General features: G+C 41.8%; 1 protein-coding gene across 1 annotated transcript in view; it reads right to left on the bottom strand.

The window, feature by feature from the left end:
- Positions 1-3,230: 3,230 nt before the first annotated feature.
- LOC117357011 overlaps positions 3,231-20,595 on the bottom strand; it is a 30,934-nt gene continuing 13,569 nt past the window's right edge. The window contains exons 3-6 of the mRNA XM_033937110.1: positions 15,141-15,430; positions 13,060-13,266; positions 12,319-12,425; positions 3,231-4,270 (exon numbers count right to left, since the gene is read on the bottom strand). Of these exons, the coding sequence (XP_033793001.1) occupies positions 4,035-4,270; positions 12,319-12,425; positions 13,060-13,266; positions 15,141-15,430 (840 nt within the window). The 3' untranslated portion in view covers positions 3,231-4,034. The remainder of the gene's footprint in view (positions 4,271-12,318; positions 12,426-13,059; positions 13,267-15,140; positions 15,431-20,595) is intronic.

Genomic DNA, 20,595 nt, shown 5'->3' with positions numbered 1-20,595 from the left:
TCCAAAGGGCTTTGGACAAGTTCTTGGTGGAAAAGTCCAGAAGAAGTAATTGGTCAAGTGAAGCTGAGAAATGAGGTGGAAGATCCAAATCAGCTTTCAGAGGTCTGGGAGGTGGGGAGAAAATAATTACATTACATTAGTGATTTCTATTCCACCATTACCTTGCGGTTCAAGGCAGATTACATCAGAGTTGTCAGGAAATTACAAGATATATAGGTGGGTTATATAAGAATTGTCGAGAACTTAAGGTGATACATGTTGGGTAATTTGAAATATTTTGGATTTGATAAAGGGTAGGTAGTATGGTAGGTGGAGCTTGGGGAGGAACTGGTCGTGTTAAATAGGCTTTATGTATTTTTTGAAGAGTAGGGTTTTAGTTTCTTTTTTGAAGGTTTTGTAGTCTGTGGTCGAAGACAGCAGATTGGTGATTAGTCTGTCTAGTTTTTCTGCTCTGATGGCCATTAGGTTGTCATATAGTTTTCTTCATTTGACATTTTTGGTTGGCGGATGTGTGAATAGTGAGTGGGTTTTCCTGTGCTTGGTTGAGGTGGATTGAGTTAGTCGGTTGTTCCAGTAGGTTGGGCTTTCTCCATTTATAGCTTTAAATAGTAGGCAATGGAATTTGAAGTGTACTCTTTCTTGTATTAGGAGCCAGTGTGAGTCGTGGTATGCCTCTAGGATGTGGTCATATTTTTTCAGTGAGTAGATGAGTCTTAGGGCTGTATTTTGTATTGTTTGTAATTGCTTTATCATAGTCGCTGGGCAGGAGAGGTATAGTATGTTGAAAGGACTATTAGTCCAAGGATAAGAGATTGTACCAAAAGTTGGAATTGTTTCCTCGAAGAATTTTCAAATTTGTCTTAGGTTTCTCATAGTCGTGAATGATGCTTTTATTATTTTGTTGATTTGTGATTGCATGGTGCAACCTCTGTCGATCAGTACTCCAAGAAGTTTTAGCGTGGGTTGAATGGGGTATGAGATCGAGCTTATTACTAGGTTTGTTAAGGTTGGAGTTTTGCTGTTTTCAAGGAGGATGAAGTTTGTTTTGTCAGAGTTAAGTTTTAGTTTGTGTTCTGTCATCCATGTTGCTACTCTTTTGAGTGTTCTGTGTATTGTGCCTGTCATGGTGAGCTCTGGATGGTCGAAGGGGAGGAGAATGGTGATGTCATCTGCTTAGCTGTATGAGGTTATGTTTGTCTAGGCAGGAGCTGAGGGAAGCTATATATAGGTTGAATAGTGTGGGGAACATAGGTGACCATGGTTTTGATTTTTCTTTGTTTTAACCCTGTAGGTTCTGGATTGTAGGAAGCCTTTATACCATGAGAGTACCTTGCCTGAGATTCTTATGGAGTCTAGTGTTTATAAGAGGATGTCATGGTCTACCAGGTCGAAGGCTGCAGAGAGGTCTAGTTGAATGAGCAGGATTTTTTTGCCTGTACTGAGATGTTGTCTAGCTGTGTCCATGAGTGTTCCTAGTAGGGTCTCAGTGCTGTAGTTGGTTTTGAAGCCAGACTGTGTGGGGTGGAGTAAGTTGTGGTTTTCTAGGTATGAGGTTAAGGTTTTAGCTATCAGCTTGACGTACAGTGGGATTGAGGCTATGGGTCTGTAGTTGGATGGTTGGTCTGTCATTCCTTTGGGGTCTTTTAGTATCGGAATTATGATGATTTTGCTGAGGTCTTGAGGGAAATGTCCATCTTTGAGTAAGAATTGTATTATTTGTAGGAGCAGGGAGCAGAATAGTGTACTTGAGGTATGGGGGGCAGTGGTTAATTACAAGAAATGCCTAATAACCAACACAAACAGGAATGACACGAGAGGAAGGGGAAAATGCGCAGAAGAAAAGGAGGGAAGGGGAAGTGAAGAGCAAAGTCTTAAGATTAGATGGAAAGGTCTTCAGCTTCTCTTCCTTTGGTTTTCCATAAGTTGGGGGCTGTAACAGAGAAGATGGTTTTCTGGGAAGTATCGTAGAATAGGTTGTGAACCAACGGAACCGTGAGATTTGGAGTTGCCGAGCGTAGCGATTGGATCGATGAATGCTGTTGTGTGTTTTGATCAGGTTTTAAATGTTAACAGTAGACTTTTGTATGTTATCCGATGGGTAATAATGGGGAGCCAAGGAGTGTTTGGAAGTAGAGCTTTGACATGCTCCTATTTCCTGATGAATAATTTTAATGACATTATTTTGAATAATTTGAAGTCTTCTAATTTCCTTTTGAGGAATCCCTTGGTATCTAGATGGGAGATCACTAAGGAATGGATTAGAAGAGTGGCAATGGACCTATCATTTCTAGTTTGAAAAAGCATTTCTGATAATGGAAAGAGTTTATTTGTGGTTTCTCTGAGAAGCTTAATGGTGTTATACAATTCAATTGGTGCTGATTTTATACTTATAGGAAGCGAAAGGGTTTCGTGGGCATTAGGTAGTAGGGAAGAGAAAAGCCTTGCTTTTAGTAATGTTGAGTGAGCGATAGCATATTTTCTGTAAGCTATTGGTTTATTTCGTCTACTTGGTTGGAAATGGTTACATTGGATTGAATTGGCTGAAGGAGTTGTATATTGTCTGCATATGCATATACTGTGAAGCCTATAGATTGTGCTAGGGTTAAAAGTTGTGCTAGGAATAAATTGAATGGTATTGGTGACAGTATTGACCCTTGTGGGATTCCGAAGTTTTGCAAATAGGGTGTGAAGACAGAGTTTGCATGATTCACCTGATAGGTGCAATCAGAAATATAGGATGTAAACCATTCAAGGGCTTTTATCTGTTATTCCTAAAGATTGTAGCCTTTCTAGAACAATTGGATGATCAACAGTGTCAAAGGCCGCTGTGAGATCTAAGGAGATAAGTATTACTGATTGTCGATGATCAAGGAAGTATTTAATAGCTGTAGTAAGACCTATTAGTGAGTGTTCTATAGAGTGATGAGGTCTGAATCCCATTTGGATTGGATGAAAAGTGTTTGTTTTTTCAAGGAATAAAGAAAGTTGATTACCGTAAGTATTATATTCTCTGTAAGTTTTGCTAAAAAGGGAGATTAGCTATAGGTCTAAAATTTGAGCATTCTGCAGACAGGACGGTTGGTTCATTTATTTTTGGCCTCTCTTGGAAACAGGACACTGTGCTTGATGGACTCTGCATGCTTTTTCTTCTGTCCTTATGTATGTGAAGATTTGTGCACTGTCAGGGCTGGGTCTGGGACTCTGTTTTATAAAGGCACATGGATACCTTGTTATAAAATCACCTCTTTATTGGTAAAAATGGACTATGTGATGCTAGTTATATAAATCAACCTTCTCACGCTAAACATTTTTGACATGCAGAAAATTGTCATAGAATTGCAGGAGTGCTTCTGGATGGGGCATTTATTCATGCACATAAGTTATGCATATATCACCGGCCCAGTTTCTCTAATCTCTCACTGTACGGCAACTCCTCCAGCCCCTTTACCATTTTAGTCGCTCTTCTCTGGACCCTTTCGAGTAGTACTATTTCTTTCTTCATGTACGGCGACCAGTGCTGGATGCAGTATTCCAGTTGAGGGCGTACCATGGCCCGGTACAGCAATATTGCAGAAGTCCAGTGAAGCACACAAAACCATTATTTTGAACATGATGAAGTTCAATTTTATTGTGACACTGTAAAGTCATCATAAAACATCTAAGATGTTTACAATCTCATGACTGTGATGCATTTGAAAATTACCCTTAGGGTGGGCAACTTTCTAAAGCTCATTTGCAGGGGTTTCTCACACCAAGACTTGCCCCAGTCATCTTGGATGTCCAGACATTGAAATGGTCTACATATCCTAATTATATACTGGAGGCCCTCCTGTATGATACTGTCATGTTACGCAGAGGTTCCCAACCCTAATACTTCAGAGGATAATTGATTACATGTATCAAAATGTCAATGAATCAATCAATTAATTAATGGATTATTTCATTCAGAACAGAGATGTTAGTCAATCAGAAAAAGAGAGTTGGAGTGAAATAGAATCTCAGATATGTGTGCTATAAATGCTTCCTCTTCTGTCCTATTCCTCTGAGGTCTTTATGCTTGTCAGGATCTCCTGATATTCTGGGGTCTCTTTGCTCAGGTGTTCTTCAGCCTCAATCCAGAAGAGTAGTGAGAAGAGCTGATCTTCCTCCAGGACCTTCAACTCACGAAACTTATTCATTATGTGATAGAATCCCATCTGATAATAAGTGTTCATTCCTTCCTCAGACATGGCATCTGGGTCCCAGCGCCATGAGGCATAAGATTCCAATTCTGAGGGGAGCAGGAACAGAGATCAAAGTTAGTAAGACAGATTGTATCATTCTAGCGACGTGAAACAAAAAATGAAAATAGATAAAGATGATACGGCCCAGCCATACCATCTACTAACCCTTCCTTTCCCTTAGCGATCCCATAAACCTGACCCAAGCTTACTTGAATTCAGATACAGTCTCTGTTTCCACCATTTCTACTAGGAGGCTGTTCCACAAAGTCATCATCCTTTCCATTAATCTAATCTGATACAAGATTTCTGAATCAAGGCAATTTACATCAAAAAGAAGCCATAACAATTTTATAACTACATTCTCGAAACACTTTTATAACTACATTAACTTTTATAACTACTTTTATAACTACTACTTTTATAACTACATTCTCGTAACAATTTTATAACAACTACATTCTCGTAACACTGACAAAAACTTCTCCCCCCCAACCTTCCTGACTCCACAAACTCCAACAACACCTGTCCAGGCCTCAGAATCCCCGCACTAGTACGCACTAGAACCCATCCTTTCAAAAAACACCGAGGAGTCAATCACACCTCTTTAAAGCCTGTTCCTCCAGCCAACCTACCCAACCTTACCTCTGACTCTCTCACCCCAGTCCCCACTCTCTACTGTAATGCCAGATCAGTCCGCAATAAGACCCAAATATTAAAATACCTACTCGGAGACTCTGATCCAGGTTTCTTGTGCATCACAGAATCATGGATCGAAAAAGATGATTTATTCACACAAAACGAACTCTGCCCCCTGGCTACTATGGCCTCTTCTCACCCAGAATCAACCGGAAAGGAGGAGGCCTAGCTCTGCTTTACAAATCATTCTTCAATGTTCAGCTCCTTGAAAAGAGCAGCCATACCTCTTTAGAATTCATGTTAGCTTCAGTCAATGATGAACTTCATCCCCACCCATTAGGTATCCTGTTACTTTACCACCCACCAACCCCCTGGAACAAATCCTCAGAACTCGTTCTCGAGACCATAACAAGGGCCTTCCTAAAATTCCAGAGACTACTGATCATTGGAGATATTAACCTCCACCTAGACGATAACATCAGCAAGGATGCAACTGAATTCAAAGACTTCCTCACCTCCCTAGACTTCACCGCGCCTTTGCCCACCCCTACCCATGATAAAGGACATACACTAGACATCATCAGGTTCCTCGACCTGACTGAGCACAAAACTTCTGCCGAAGAGGCCCGTTGGGAACATGTTCCCTGGTCTGATCACCTTTTAGGCTCTTTCTGCCTCCCCATTTTCATGTCTCATCTTGGCACTCCACCCCGGCCCATAAACTCTATCACCTACCGCAAAAAAATCACGAGTGAACTGTTCTGGACCCAATTTCTTAATCAACTCCCCCCTTTTCCTAAACATGCTGACCCAGATTCCAACTGGCATAACTGGGTAACCCTTTCCGAGACTACCTACCGCGCTCTTGTCCCTTTATCTACAAAACCTATCTCCTACTCCCACAAGCTCCCTGGTATCTTCCATACCACAGGGAATTAAAGCAGAAATGTCGAGCCCTGGAACGTAAATGGGAAAAATCAAAATCCCCTTCAGACAGACAATCCTGGAGAGACAACATCAAGTTCTATAACACAGTATTAAAAAAAGCAGGGAAGAATTTCTATGGAGATAAAATCACCAGAACACAAAACCAAAACAGTACACTGTTCAACATCTGCCGAAAACTAACCTCAAAAAATGACTCAACCTCTCCCCCTTCCCCGCCATCCGCTAACAACCTAGCTAAATTTTTCAATGAAAAGATTTCTACCATAAGGAATTCCTTCCCCCCAGCAGTCTCTTACAATTCTCTGCCTCCCAATGACTCCAACCCTATCCCTGCTGATAGATTCTGGACTGCCTTTGAACTCGTATCTGAACCCCAGATCTCTAAACTCTGTCTCAAACTGAAATCCTGCTAATGCATCCTGGATTCTTTCCCCTCCTACCTTTACGAAAACATTCCTGTGCAGGCCATCTCCTCCCTTACCAGACTTATTAATTTGGCTTTACTATCAGGCCTGTTCTCCACAGAAATGGGACACATTGCCTTGTCCCCTCTTCTGAAAAAAGCCGATCTCGACTCTTCCTTACCATCTAACTACCGCCCCATAGCAAATATCCCTCTCCTTACTAAACTTCTAGAAACCATAGTCGTTACCCTCTTCTTACCTAGAGAGATTCTCCATTCTCCATCCCTACCAATATGGCTTCAGACCCAGCTTCAGCACCGAATCCTTCCTAGTTTCCCTAATTTCAAAGGTGCAACAACTACATTCTCGTAACAAATTCGCTGTCCTATTACAATTCGATCTCTCTGCAGCTTTCGATGTCATCCACCACGACATACTACTTTATCAACTTTCTGAGATAGGAATTGACTCCACCGTCTTAAAGTGGTTCTCAAACTTCCTACGCTCTCGCTCCTACACTGTCAACACAAATGGCATCATGTCCGTTCCTTGGACACCATCTTCCGGTGTCCCTCAGGGATCACCCCTATCCCCTATTCTCTTTAATATCTATATGTCCTCCCTGAAACTCCTTCAAAAATCCCCCCTTGAAACAATCTACACATACACTGATGACATCCTTGTCCTCCTTGAGACAGACCAGAACCTCACCAACCTCCACAAGAACATTACAGCTTGCATAATGAGACTCCACTCCTGGTCCCTCTTGGTACAAATGAAACTGAATGAATCAAAAACAAAATTACTCTGGCTCGGCCCAAAATTAGAACACCTGCCCACCCTCTTAGCATTACCCTCAGGCGCTGCACTGCAGCTTGATTTCTCATGCAAGGTCCTTGGCATCATTATCAATTCTTCTCTCTCCCTCAATGACCACCTCAACTCCTTGGCAAAATCATGCTTTTTCAGCCTTCACATGCTGAGGAAAGTAAGATCCTACTTTCGCCAACAACATTTTGCTGTCCTTGTCCAATCCATCATCCTCTCCAAACTAGACTACTGCAATGCCATCTACTTAAGCCTATCAAAAAAAGTCTTCAAAGACTCCAGCTAATCCAGAATACTGCAGCCAAATTGATCTATGCTAAACGCAAATCTGACCATGTCTCCCTACTGCTTGCCAAACTTCACTGGCTCCCAGTGATTTCCAGAATCCATTTCAAATGCTCCTGCCTGGCTTTTAAGATCATTCACGGCATCCTTCCTCCCCTAATCCCACTATCCTACAACTCCTCGAGTCCTGACTCCTCCAGACCCGCCCAAAGGTATAAACTATCCTTCCCCTCTCTACACGGCATTCTCTATGCAGGTAAACTGGGAAAATCCCTTCTCTTCAAAATCACAGATCTTTGGAACAACCTTACTATTCTGCTACAGAACCTGGGCTCCCTCCAATTATTCCGCAAGCAACTGAAAACTTTGGCTTTTCAGTAAAATGTAAATTCTTTTTTTTATTATTTATTTATTTATCATTTTATAAATAATTATCAAGTATAACTTGTACAGAAAGCAAAAATTTAAATTTAAGGATACATAGCCATGATCATCATATTAAAGTCCAAAAATCAAAGAAACAAATGAATAATACATATCCATATTTTCAGAGAGAAAACAAAAAGAAAACTCCATTATATTACTTAAATTTTAACTCAAGTCCACTTTGAGGATCTAGATGTACAAAGGACAGTTTAAATTAAGAAAAAGAAACAAATAATGCTGAGATTAATCTAAGCTGAGCTCAAAGTTCCCTAATAACTTCCCATCTAGGGCTAGATCTTATTGTCCTTTTCTTTTTCCAAGCGAGACAGTGACCTTCGTTCCCTGATACACACATACATAGCTCGATGTCTAAACTGTCTCCGCGCTAATCCCAGCAACCCCATAAAGCACCACACCAGCACCTTACTTACCCCACTTCTCCTTTTACACATTTAGATTGATTTTACTCATGTTCCTCATGCCACCGGGACCCAACAGGATTATGCCCTTGTTATTGTTGACATGTTCTCCCGATGGCCTGAGGAGTAACCTGTTTGGATCCACGCAAGTCGCTTGAAGAGGGTTAACCTAAAACCCTAGAAGCAAGCCGTCCCTGTGCAGACCTCACTCCCTCCAGTGGAACAGCACGATGATCTTGCTGCAGCATTCCACCAACTTTATCATTCTCCTTCTTTCAGTGTTGCTGCTAGTTTTTATTCCTGTATGAATCATCTCCAACTGTGTCTATAGGGATGATGTGTCCTAGGTCCACAAAACTTTCTGCCCGTACCCATCTGTAAACGATACCCCAGGCACCTCTTTGCGAACGTTACGTCAAGCTGGAACTTTTCCTCCCAAAAGGGGGGATGCCCCTCAATTGGAATCCAAAAAGATAGCATACCACCTTTTGCACATGGCCACCTTCTCCTTTGACTACTGTGACATTAGGGACTGCTCAACAATTGATGCCACAGGGCAGTGTGATTGGTTCCGTGATATCCCTAAAACTAAAGACATATAAATATGTGTTACTAACTCACATTGGGGGGGATAAGTGAGCGTCCTGGGGAGTGGTAGGGTGGAACACTGGCACTGACTGGGCTTATAAACCGGGAAGTGCTCAGAAAAGAGTGGACCAAAATGGTAAATCTCTGCTTAGCCGCCTGGCCCTGGATATGATCCTTGCTGAGTAGGGGGGTGTCTGTAAAATTATCCCCAGTATTTTATCTTGTTACACTTTTATTCCTGACAATACAGGTCCTACGGGTAAGGTTACTATGGCCATTCAGAAATTAGAGGACCTCTCTGCTGAGCTCAAACATAACTCTGGTTTATCTAATCCTTGGGATGCAAGGATGGGTTAAAGCCCTTATTATTGTTATAATCTCTATTATTATTTGTACCCATGTTGCTTATGTCATTTTTAGACTGCTTATGTGTTGTAGTGCTGGTATTACTGCTCCTAAGCCCCCTCCTCAAGAGACATATCTGGACTATTTCTCCCTCCAAGCTCATGCTGTGCACTTATGACATCATTTTCATGATGTAAAAGGGGATTGAAGGGGCACATATATTCCTTGTAAGTTTTCTATTCCTTCTTGAACTGCTGAAACAGTTTTTATTTTGCTAAGAAGCTACAAGGTCATTTTCTCTTTGTGTTCTGAGCTCTGTATCCTCATTTTGTTCTGTAAGCTAATTAGTTGTGCTAAGGTCATTCCTCCTCATGTACTGAACCCCCACAGCCTGTGAGTCGGAACTTAGATAAGAAACATTTGCTCGAACTTAGACAAGAAAAAAAAGACAGTATTATATGCCATAGTTATGGAACCCTCCCCCCCTTTTATGTTTGCTACTTCTTTCTAGTTGCTTTTAGGTATCCTGTTAATAAATATGGTCTTTCCTACAGTCATATGCTGAAAAAACTGACCCATGTAATGCTATAAAAATGAATGCAGGACTCATAATAATGGACATCTCCTTGAACATGACGTAGTCTGTTCTTTCTAAGGAGATGCCCCCAGATGCATCTGTACCAGAGAGGACAGAGTGTGTGTGTGAGGCAGTATTGGGACTAGACCCTTTTCAAACTCCATACCATTTCTGTCACTTTCCTTCATCCTCTCTGAGGCCTGTGACTGTATCACACTAGCAGTGTACATCTGTATACTGTTACCTGCATCCTGCCTGAGGCTTTCTGAGGCCTGTGAACGTGGGGCTCATTTTCAAAGCACTTAGACACACAAAGTAGCCTTGTAACTGATGGCAGTTTCTTTATCTAAGTGCTTTGAAATGAACCTCTGTACCACTAGAAACATGATGGCAGATAAAGGCCAAATGGCCCATCCAGTCTGCCCATCTGCAGTAACCATGATCTCTTTCTCTCTCCGAGAGATCCCACGTGCCTATCCCAGGCCCTTATGAATTCAGACAACGTCTCTCTCTTCACCACCTCTTCTGGGAGACTGTTCCATGTATCTACCACCCTTTCTGTAAAAAAGTATTTCCTTAGATTACTCCAGAGGCTAATAATCTAATATAATAAAATGCTAAGCACGCATGCGCACTCTTACCCCGTGCTTCCCTGATCCCTGATCTGTTGCGCTGTGCCGGCAAGAGTGCGCATGCGCGCTTACTACATCACCAGGACTCCAGGATGGGGGTGGGCTTCACTCCATCAGACCTCTGACATTTACCAACCACTTCGCCGCACGGTGCAGCTGCACCAAGGGCCCGGCGCCGAGGGAGAAGGCATCACCGCTGAGCGCTCCCGAGGGCAGAGGCAGCTCACGCGCACGGACGGAGTGCGAAGACAGCCGCCCGCCCAACTGCAAACTGACAATTCCAACGGTTCCTGCCGTGGCCCCGCCGTACGCGCTCGGCCCCCGAGGCGCAGTAGACCTTCATTGACTGGCGGTGACCTGGGAAGGGGTGGGGGAGGAGGAGGTGGGAGCTCACATGCAATGGTTCCCCCCACCTCCTCCCCACCCCTGAATTCCGTTCCGTTTCTCCTAGTGGCTCGCCAGCGTGCGGACCTCGGTTTCCCCACCCCTCCCCCCGGAGTGACCCAACGAACTTAGGGAGAAGGAGACGGAGTGAAGCGGCGGCAGCGGTTGCTGGAGTTGTGAAAATTTTCTTAAAGGGACAGTAACACCGGCTGCTCGCTCGCTCTGCACGTTCCTCTCTGGACAGATGCTGCAGAGCAATGATCCTTTATAATAATCAAAAGTCACTCTGCTTCTTATAGTAACATAATAACATAGTAGATGACGGCAGATAAAGACCCGAATGGTCCATCCAGTCTGCCCAACCTGATTCAATTTAAATTTATTTATTTTTTTTTTTCTTAGCTATTTCTGGGCGAGAATCCAAAGCTTTACCCGGTACTGTGCTTGGGTTCCAACTGCCGAAATCTCTGTTAAGACTTACTCCAGCCCATCTCCACCCTCCCAGCCATTGAAGCCCTCCCCTGCCCATCCTCCACCAAACGGCCATACACAGACACAGACCATGCAAGTCTGCCCAGTAACTGGCCTAGTTCAATCTTTAATATTATTTTCTGATTCTAAATCCTTTGTGTTCATCCCACGCTTCTTTGAACTCAGTCACAGTTTTACTCTCCACCACCTCTCTCGGGAGCGCATTCCAGGCATCCACTACCCTCTCCGTAAAGTAGAATTTCCTAACATTGCCCCTGAATCTACCACCCCTCTTAAGCCAGCTTTCACTGTATCACGTACAAGATTTTACTTTTTTTCCTGACAATACTTGGAGAAGAACTACAGAGGGAATTAAATCACTGTAGTGTGCTGGAAGGGCAGGGAACTAAGAAGGATTTCCCTATGGCTGCGTACAATCTAAAATTATGTAATAAAAGTAATACAAATTGTTAAAAATTAAAACATACCACTAACACCTCTTAACTTCATCCTATTCCCTCTCATTCCAGAGTTTCCTTTCAAGTTAAAGACTCGACTCATGTGCTTTTACATTACATAGGTATTTAAATGTATCTATCATATCTCCCCTCTCCCACCTTTCCTCCAAAGTATACAGATTGAGATCTTTAAGTCTGTCCCCATACGCCTTATGATGAAGATCACACACCATTTTAGTAACCTTCCTCTGGACCGACTCCATCCTTTTTATATCTTTTTGAAGGTGTGACCTCCAGAATTGTACACAATATTCTAAATGTGGTCTCCCCAAAGTCTTATACAGGGGCATCAATACCTCCTTTTTCCTACTAGCCATTCCTCTCCATGTGCACCCTAGCATCCTTCTAGCTTTCGCAGTCACCTTTTCAACCTGTTTGGCCACCTTAAGATCATCACATACAATCACACCCCAGTCCCACTCTTCTGTCATGCACATAAGCTCTTCACTTCCTAATCTTTACTGTTCCCTTGGGTTTTTACAGCCCAAATGCATGGCCTTGCATTAAATTTTAGCTGCCAAATTTCAGACCATTCTTCAAGCTTCTCTTGAAGAATCATCCGGCGTGTCTACTCTATTGCAGATATTGGTAGCAGTGTACATTTGTACAATATAAGTGTATGAAACGCTGTTACCTGCATCCTCTCTGAGATTCTCTGAGGCCAGTGGATGGGAGCTGATGAAAGACAGTTTCATGGCTTTTTCCCAGTTTCCGTTTACGAGCTCATCAGCAATTTTTGATCTAGAAGAGAAATGAGAAATTGGAAATTCTAATTCCATGGCTCATTAAAGAGGGTATGTTATGTTACCTTCATACAATATAACGGAAAGTCAGTTGCTATTCTCTGCTTGCATGGCTGAGGCTTATGGCCTTGTTAGGCTGTGATGAAGGAAGCCTGTAGTTGGAGATTAACTTTGCATTTTATACTGATAAGAAGTTTGCAAGTTTCATATTAGTTGGTTTTGAAGTTTCAGAATCAGAAAATACTACCACTACTACAGATAATCATTTCTATAGTGCTAATAGTCATAAGCACAGCTGTACACATTATATACAGGTACTTTTTGTGTCACTTTTGGACTCAGAATCTAAGTTTTTGTACCTGAGGCAAGGGTCAAAGCTCACTGCACTAACCAGTAGACTGGAGATGAACAAGGAAGGAAAGGATGGATGAACACAGAAAGGAATTAATAAAAATGGAATGATTATTCTTTGTTAGGTTCTTGATATACCATATTTCTGTGTACAACCAATGTGTTGTAGTTAAAATATGCAATATAAAATAGATGAGTAGGGGATGAGGAACAGGTGAAGAATGAGTTGCTGGATGGAGTAATGAGACGATGGATGGACAAAAGAGACCAACAACTGTCACCTGATTGCAGCAGAGGTGCTTTCCCATCCGTTAGACAGTGCGGACCAGTAATGATCAGACAACACAGTCACAGCCAGCCCCTTCTTCTCCACCTCCTCCAGGATAGCACGAATCTCGGGGGATGCCTGTCTTAGCGCCAGTTCCAAGACGGACGTTGACGGAATTGAACTTGGAACAACATTAAACTGAGAACTTCCACCTGGAAGGCTTCATGGCCAGATAAAAGAAAAAGAGTGACATCAGAAGTCCCTCAATGAGGAGAACCATCCAGAGCAGGAATTTGAGTGGCCGCCTTGGGCAGACTAGATGGACCACACTTGCTTTTATGTACATCATTTCTCCCCTCTTTTACTAAGTCTGATGGCGTGGGCCAACACGTTAAATGCTTCAACGCCCATTTGCCAAGCAGCACTCGCTTCCACGGCTTAGTAAAAGGAAGGGGGCCTTTAGTAGCAGTTTATGTTTATTAAAATTTCATTTCTGCCAAATCTGACAAAAGGTCTCAGTGGATTACATTGAAATGACATACATAAAAACTGAAAAGAGCTCCATAATGTAAAGAAAAGACCTATAAAATTCAAGTCCATCCACACAATAAAATTAAATTAAACAGTAGGTCAGTTGCCTGTGAAAATCATGACCGAAGCATAAAATCAGCATAGACTTAAAAATCAATAAAACAAAAATGTTGAGCTGCATTTAACACATTAACATACTTTTTTTTTAATGGGTCTATGATATAAAATGAGCACTGCATTAAATGCATAGCACACTTTAGTCAATCAAGCTTTTAGTGAGACCCCAAAGCTGATCTACACAGAACTGAGGAAGAGAAATGAGTGCAGTTAAAATAGCTGCTGTCCTCCATCTCTCTCCCACCTTCCCCTCCGAGATTGCATAGGCAGGAGAGGAGGAAGTGAACTGCTGCCACTTCCTCCTCTGCTGGCCTGACCTGAATGCTCATTTGAACAGCTGGGCCTAGGTGCATCAGTACTCTTTCTCCTAGGGTTACCCTATGGCTCCAGAAAAAGGAGGATGGATTGGGACAACTGGGTTTTACTTCCATTGCTTTTAACGGAAGTAAAACCTGGCGGTCTCAATCCATCCTCCTTTTTCTGGAGCCATATGGTAACCCTACTTTCTCCTCCTCTACCTCTTCCTTTTTGTGTGTTGTCTTTGCAGGAGAGGGGGGGTGAAGACTGAGGAGAGTGGCTGATGCCAGTGTCTGAGAGTGTGCCTTGGAGATGAAGGTGAATATGCCTTCAGGATTGGAGGGGCAGAGCAAGATGAGTGTGCTTTGGGAATTGGAGGGGAACAGAGCAAGATGTATATGCCATGGGGTTGGGAGGGAGGTAGAGAAAGTTGAATGTATGCCGTAAGAAGAGAGGGGCAGAGAAAGTTGAGTATGCACTATGAGGATGGGGGGGGGGGGGGTTGGCAGAGAAAGCTAACATTTGTGTGGGAGTTGGGTTGGGGGCATAGCATGCTGAGAATGTGCCACTAGTGTGGAGGGATCAAACCTGGGGTTATGACAAGCGGAAGGACACAGGAGAGATACAATGATAGCTGCTAAGGGGGAGAACGGCAAATAAAAGTTGGGGGAACAGACCGAATCAGGGGTCTTGTGGGGAGTTAGTTGGGGAGGAAGCTGGGGAGGCTGGAGCCTGAGAAGGGAAAAGGTGGAGGCAATTTCAGGGCTTATGGTGGCAGAATATGTTGCAAAATCACTACAAATAAAGTCGAATTTTGCAAAATTTCTAAAACATTTTGCACTGAAGTTCAATTTTTTGTTTTATTTGCATGTAATTATTACAGGAGTAGATCTGTGTACAGAAACAGCAAATGAAGACAGATGAGATCAAATAGTAAGAAACTTAATTTGCCTATACTCGCCAACCACTCAGCTCTACATTCCTTTCCTCTTCCTCAAACATTTCCTGTTCTTGTCCCATGAATCCATTCTATTCTTTCTCTGACCAGGAGGATATTTCCAGTAGCAGAATGAGTCTGCTTCAGTACTGAGTCATGAAGGACTGTAATGCCGATTCGTGATATGCACATTGGAACTGCACAAGACTGACCTGGAAGTCGCGCTGATCAAACCGAGACTGTTTACAAGCACCAGATCCAGATCCACTGGGCTCAGTTTCTGCAAACACTCTTCAACTTTGGCATCGATTGGGTTGGAGGCAGTCTGTAGACCTAGGTCTCGGCGTCTCCTCGATCGAGGCCCAACTTGCCCTCCTGAGCTCTGGTCTTGGCTGACTGTCGCTGTCCCCTGTATGGTATATTTTCCTGCCGTTTCATAAATTGCCTCATAATCCATCTGCTTCTTAATGAGCTCCTGGTATTGATCTGTTTTCTCCGATATCTGAAAGGAGATGTGAGAATCCTGATGCAGATTCATATAATTTTACTGGCATGATAAATTCCCGTGTGTTGCCAAAGTATTATATTTAGCAGTTAGCAATTGTTAAAAAGAAGAGAGAGGCAAACATTTCCAAAGTAGCCTAGTGGTTAGAGCAGTGACGCTCAGGCCGCCTCCAGAACTCCAGCACCTTCCTTTTACCTTGCTAGTGGGGATGCCAAGCCCTGCCTACAAAATAACCACAGAGCCACAGCTCTTTGCTGTTCTCTTCCTACTCCGAGCATTCTGGAACATCGGGAGCATTCTGGAACATGGGTTGTCATTTTGTTGGCGGGGCTTGGCATCTCCATCAGTAAAGGTACTGCTAGTGCACCTGCTTAGGGGGGTCGGAGGAGAGAAGTATGTTGTCCCCCTATCCACTCCTGGGGCCTCCTAAATTGCTGGGCTGGCTACATTACTGGGTTAGAGCAGAAAGCTCAGGGGTATAGCTATCATTGAGCGAACACAGAAAAGTGCTCAGGACTGCCCAATGGTAGGGGCCTCCTGAAATTGGAGCCCACACCCCACACCCAGGTCTGGCATCCTCCTTACCCTCCCACCCCCACTCACCCACCGTCCACAGGTGAATGACAGGAGAGGCCAGAACTGGTGGGAGGGGGAGAAGGGAAACTGGAGAGAGCCTGGATCAAAGGGAAAGGAGAAGAGAGGGGGCAGATGCTTAAGTAGGGGGGGAACAGAGGGAGGAGAGAGAAAGGCAGAGAAGACTTGAGGGAGACAATGGTTCAATTGGGACTGAGAGAGAAAGAGAGAGAGATGACAGACTATAGAAGGTGGGATGGATCATGGGGTCAAGGAGGTATACAAGGAAGGGAAGAGATGGGAGAGAAGCTGGACATGAGAAGTAACACATACAAAAGAGGGAGCATATGAACAGGGACACGGGACACACTGGATCTATTTTTTTATGTGACTTTTCTTCTTGATTTTATTTGTACACTAGCTACCCAATAAAAAAATAGGTAATTAATTGCCCTATTGAATCAACCCACTTATGGCCTCCTTTTATGAAGCCGAATTAAGTTTTTTATTGCTGGCCTATGAGCATTGGAGCTAAAACCACTGAAGCTGGTGATAAAAAAGCCTAACATGGCTTCATAAAAAGGGCTGGAGTGGTTCAGCTTCTTTTCATTATTCGCTTTTTTTTACAAAACTTGAGTGTCATTTTTAGCGCCAGTCATAGAATTCCTATGAGCGTCGGAGCTGTTACCATCGCAGCCGGCACTAAAAACCGTGCTACATTTTTCTAAAAGGGAGGGGGAGGTGTAAATGAATTATTTGCTTTGGTCTTCATCAAGGAAGACGGGGAGATACCGAAAAATATTTCTGCAACACTGGCAGATGTAATGGGACAATCTGACAAATCAAAAAGTAATAAATCGCCTGAACTGGATGGTATACATCCCAGAGTACTGATAGATTTGAAAAATGAACTTGCAGAGATGGTGAGTCTGATGTCAGTGCCAGGCAGCATGATAGAGACTATTATAAAGAAAAAATTATAGACCGTATATATAAACATGGATTTAGTCAAGGAAATTCTTGCCTCACTGATCTACTGCATTTCTTCGAAGGGCTGAATAAACATGTAGATAAAGGTGAGCCGGTCATAGAATCTATAGTGATTAACTTGTTCTATTGATCACTCTCTCCTCAAAAATGGATTTCCTGTTCGATTAACCCTCTTTCTTCCTCCTCTCTTAAAGTCAATCAATTTGTACCTTTGCTTAATCTTTGTAAACCGCATAGAACTTCACGGTATTGCGGTATATAAGCTGTTGTTATTATTATTATTATAAAGGCCAAATGGCCAATCCAGTCATTATTGTGTTTTTGGATTTTCAAAAGGCATTTGAGAAAGTACTGTACTTAGTGAAAGACTTTTGAGGAAATTAGAAAGGCATGGGAGAGGAAGTAATGTCCTATTATGGATTAAGAACTGGTAAAAAGAGAGTAGGTTTAAATGGTCAATATTCTCAATAGACTTCCCGTCTGTTTGAAATCTACCATTTGAGTTTGGAAAGAACTGCTGCATCCTATAGATACTAATAAAAAATCGGATATCCAAGAGATCGATGAAAAATTAGATCTAATACATAATTGGTTAAAAACAAATAAACTTGCACTTAACATCAAAAAAACCAACGTGATGTTTTTTCCTTTCAAATAGTTAAAAATACGAAAATTCTAGGAGTCACTTTTGATAATAAACTAAATTTTCACGATCACATCAGTAACATTGTTAAATCTACTTTTTATAGATTACGCAGGATTCGATCTATTTCAAAATTTTTATGTCCGAAATCACTAAATATTCTTATCCATTCTCTGGTGATTTCAAAAATAGATTACTGTAACTCTCTTTTTAAAGGAATATCATTAAACGAAATTAAACATCTTCAAATTATCCAAAATATCTCCATTAAACTCATAACTAAATCAAGAAAATTTGACCACGTTACACCACTCCTGAAAAATGCGCATTGGCTCCCAGTCATTCACTGGATAGCATACAAACTCTATTTACTTACCTTTAAAACTCTTTTAAACAAAACCCCAGCATTTATATATAAATCATTAATTCCGTATCATCCATCTAGAACATTAAGATCCAATGAGCAACATCTTTTAACCATTCCATCGCTTAAAATCATTAATACTAGACGGCAGTACATCTTTTCTGTGACCGCCCCACAGACGTGGAATTCCCTCCCAATTTATTTACGTATGGAGCAGGACCTCGGAAAATTTAAAAGTAATTTAAAAACCTTTCTTTTTAAAGATGCTTTTAGTAACCCCTAGGCCACAGTTTACATATTATTAAACTATGTTTTAATTTGTCTTCCTATTATACTTTTCCTTTGTATTGCTTTACTATTCCTAGTTGTATTTCATTATCCCTTCCTTCCCTATGTTCCTTAAATGATGTCTTAGTTTAACCTAATGTTACTATTCAAAGTTTGTATTGTATTGTTTATTTTGTAATTGCTAATGAATGTATTTTAAATTGTTCATTGCTTTGAAATCTGACTAAGCGATCAATCAAGAGATATTTTAAACTTGAAACTTGAACATCGCTGTCTGTGTACAGTCTCTTCCTCTGTTAACCGCTCTGAACTACTTCTGGTATTGCGGTATACAAAATAAAGTTATTATTATTATTATTATGTGACATGAATGTGGAGGCAGAGGGGATAATGTGCACCACTCTTGGCTCACTAGCCCTCAGATTGACCCAACTGGCTTACTGGAGATATGTATACAATGGAGTCTTTGGAACCCTGTAAAACAAGCTGATGGACTCAAAGGGAGACACCTTCCTTATGGGTGAAACCCCATCATGGAGGTGGGTTTCTGACAGAGCTTGAAAAGAAGGAAATCTTTGTGTTGTTTTAAATCAGTATTTATCTGTTTGCATTGAAACAATGGGAACAGTTGTGACAAAAATCATATGCATGAACACAGGATGTCCGGTGCTGTACTTGGAGTCCCCAAGAAACTTGGGAGTACTTGTAGACAAGACAATGAAATCATCCGCACAATGTGTGGCAGCGCCGAAAAGGGCAAACAGAATGCTAGGAATGATTAAGAAGGGGATCACAAACAGATCGGAGAAGGTTATCATGCCGCTGTACCAGGCCATGGTGCGCCCCCACCTGGAATACTGCGTCCAACACTGGTCGCCGTACATGAAAAAGGACATAGTACTACTTGAGAGGGTCCAGAGAAGAGCGACAAAAATAGTTAAGGGACTAGAGGAGTTGCTGTACAGTGAGAGGCTAGAGAAAATGGGCGTCTTCTCCGTTGAGAAGAGGAGACTGAGAGGGGACATGATTGAAACATTCAAAATATTGAAGGGAATTGACTTTAGTAGAGAAAGAGAGATTGTTCACCCTCTCCAAGGTGGAGAGAACGAAAGGGCACTCTCTAAAGTTAAAAGGGGATAGACTCCGTACAAACGTAAGGAAATTCTTCTTCATCCAGAGAGTGGTAGAAATCTGGAACGCTCTTTCAGAGGCTGTTATAGAGGAAAGCACCCTACAGGGATTCAAGAAAAGGTTAGATAAGCTCCTTCTGGACCAGAACATACACAGGTAAGGCTAGACTCTAGTAGAAGCACTGGTCTTTGACCTAAGGGCCGCCGCGTGAGCGGACTGCAGGAAAATTGCATCCAGCCTACTTAGGAGGATGGCTGGATAATGCCTTATGCATATCATGCACTGAGAGATGAACCCACAAACATTTGGGAGGACCGTTATACCTTCTAAGAGATTATTTCTTGAATGGGAATAAAGCTTGTAGGCCCAAATGAATATGGGAATATAAACTGAGAAGAGCGGAATCAGATTAGGGGAAGTGGAAATCCATTTCCCATGAGGGGAGAAAGTAGGTGGGAGAGACGGGAAAACTGGATAAACCTGGATAGTCTACCCATTTAAAAAAAGGCTGGATACCCGGACAGTCCTCTAAAAAGAGAAAGCTATTAAAAACTCATCTGTTCTCAAAATTCTTGTAATCCCTTTAAAGTAGCATATTGATATGAAAGTATTGTTAACTTGTCGATGCCAGTGTTTTATCTATTGTAGCTCACTGACAATGGTCGTCCCACCTCTTTTGTAAATTACATAGAACCGAAAGACTTTTGTGATATATAAATAAAAATTTTTGTTATATTATGTTATGTCCAGGTTATTCTGGACATTTGGTAACCCTATATAAATGGTGCTCAAAAATGGGCACAAGAAAAAATCAACATTAAGGCCCAGAATCTATAAACAGTGCCGTTTTAAGAAATTTTTAGATATCACTCTGGCGTTTCAAGCAGGAGTAATGAATACATGCTTGAATGCTCTTATTACTCCAGCCCTCAATTATCAGCAATTTCGGAAAGATTTTAAGACCTTTCTATTTAAACAGTACAATACTTAACAGTTATCATTATCAATTTGATAAATGGATTTTTATTATTTTTATGGAATAAGGTTTACAGAAGCTTATCTATTTTAGTATAAATAATCTGTATTGTGCATACTTTGTTTGAATAAGTTAGGGTTGTACTTTTTCAGTTAGTATCTTTTATTGAATTGTGTTATTTCCTTTTATAAGACACT

The sequence above is a fragment of the Geotrypetes seraphini genome, chromosome 1, assembly GCF_902459505.1.
Source record: "Geotrypetes seraphini chromosome 1, aGeoSer1.1, whole genome shotgun sequence".
NCBI lineage: Eukaryota > Metazoa > Chordata > Amphibia > Gymnophiona > Dermophiidae > Geotrypetes > Geotrypetes seraphini.
Note: the sequence above shows the minus strand (reverse complement) of the source record. Positions and strands in the feature narration are given on the sequence as shown.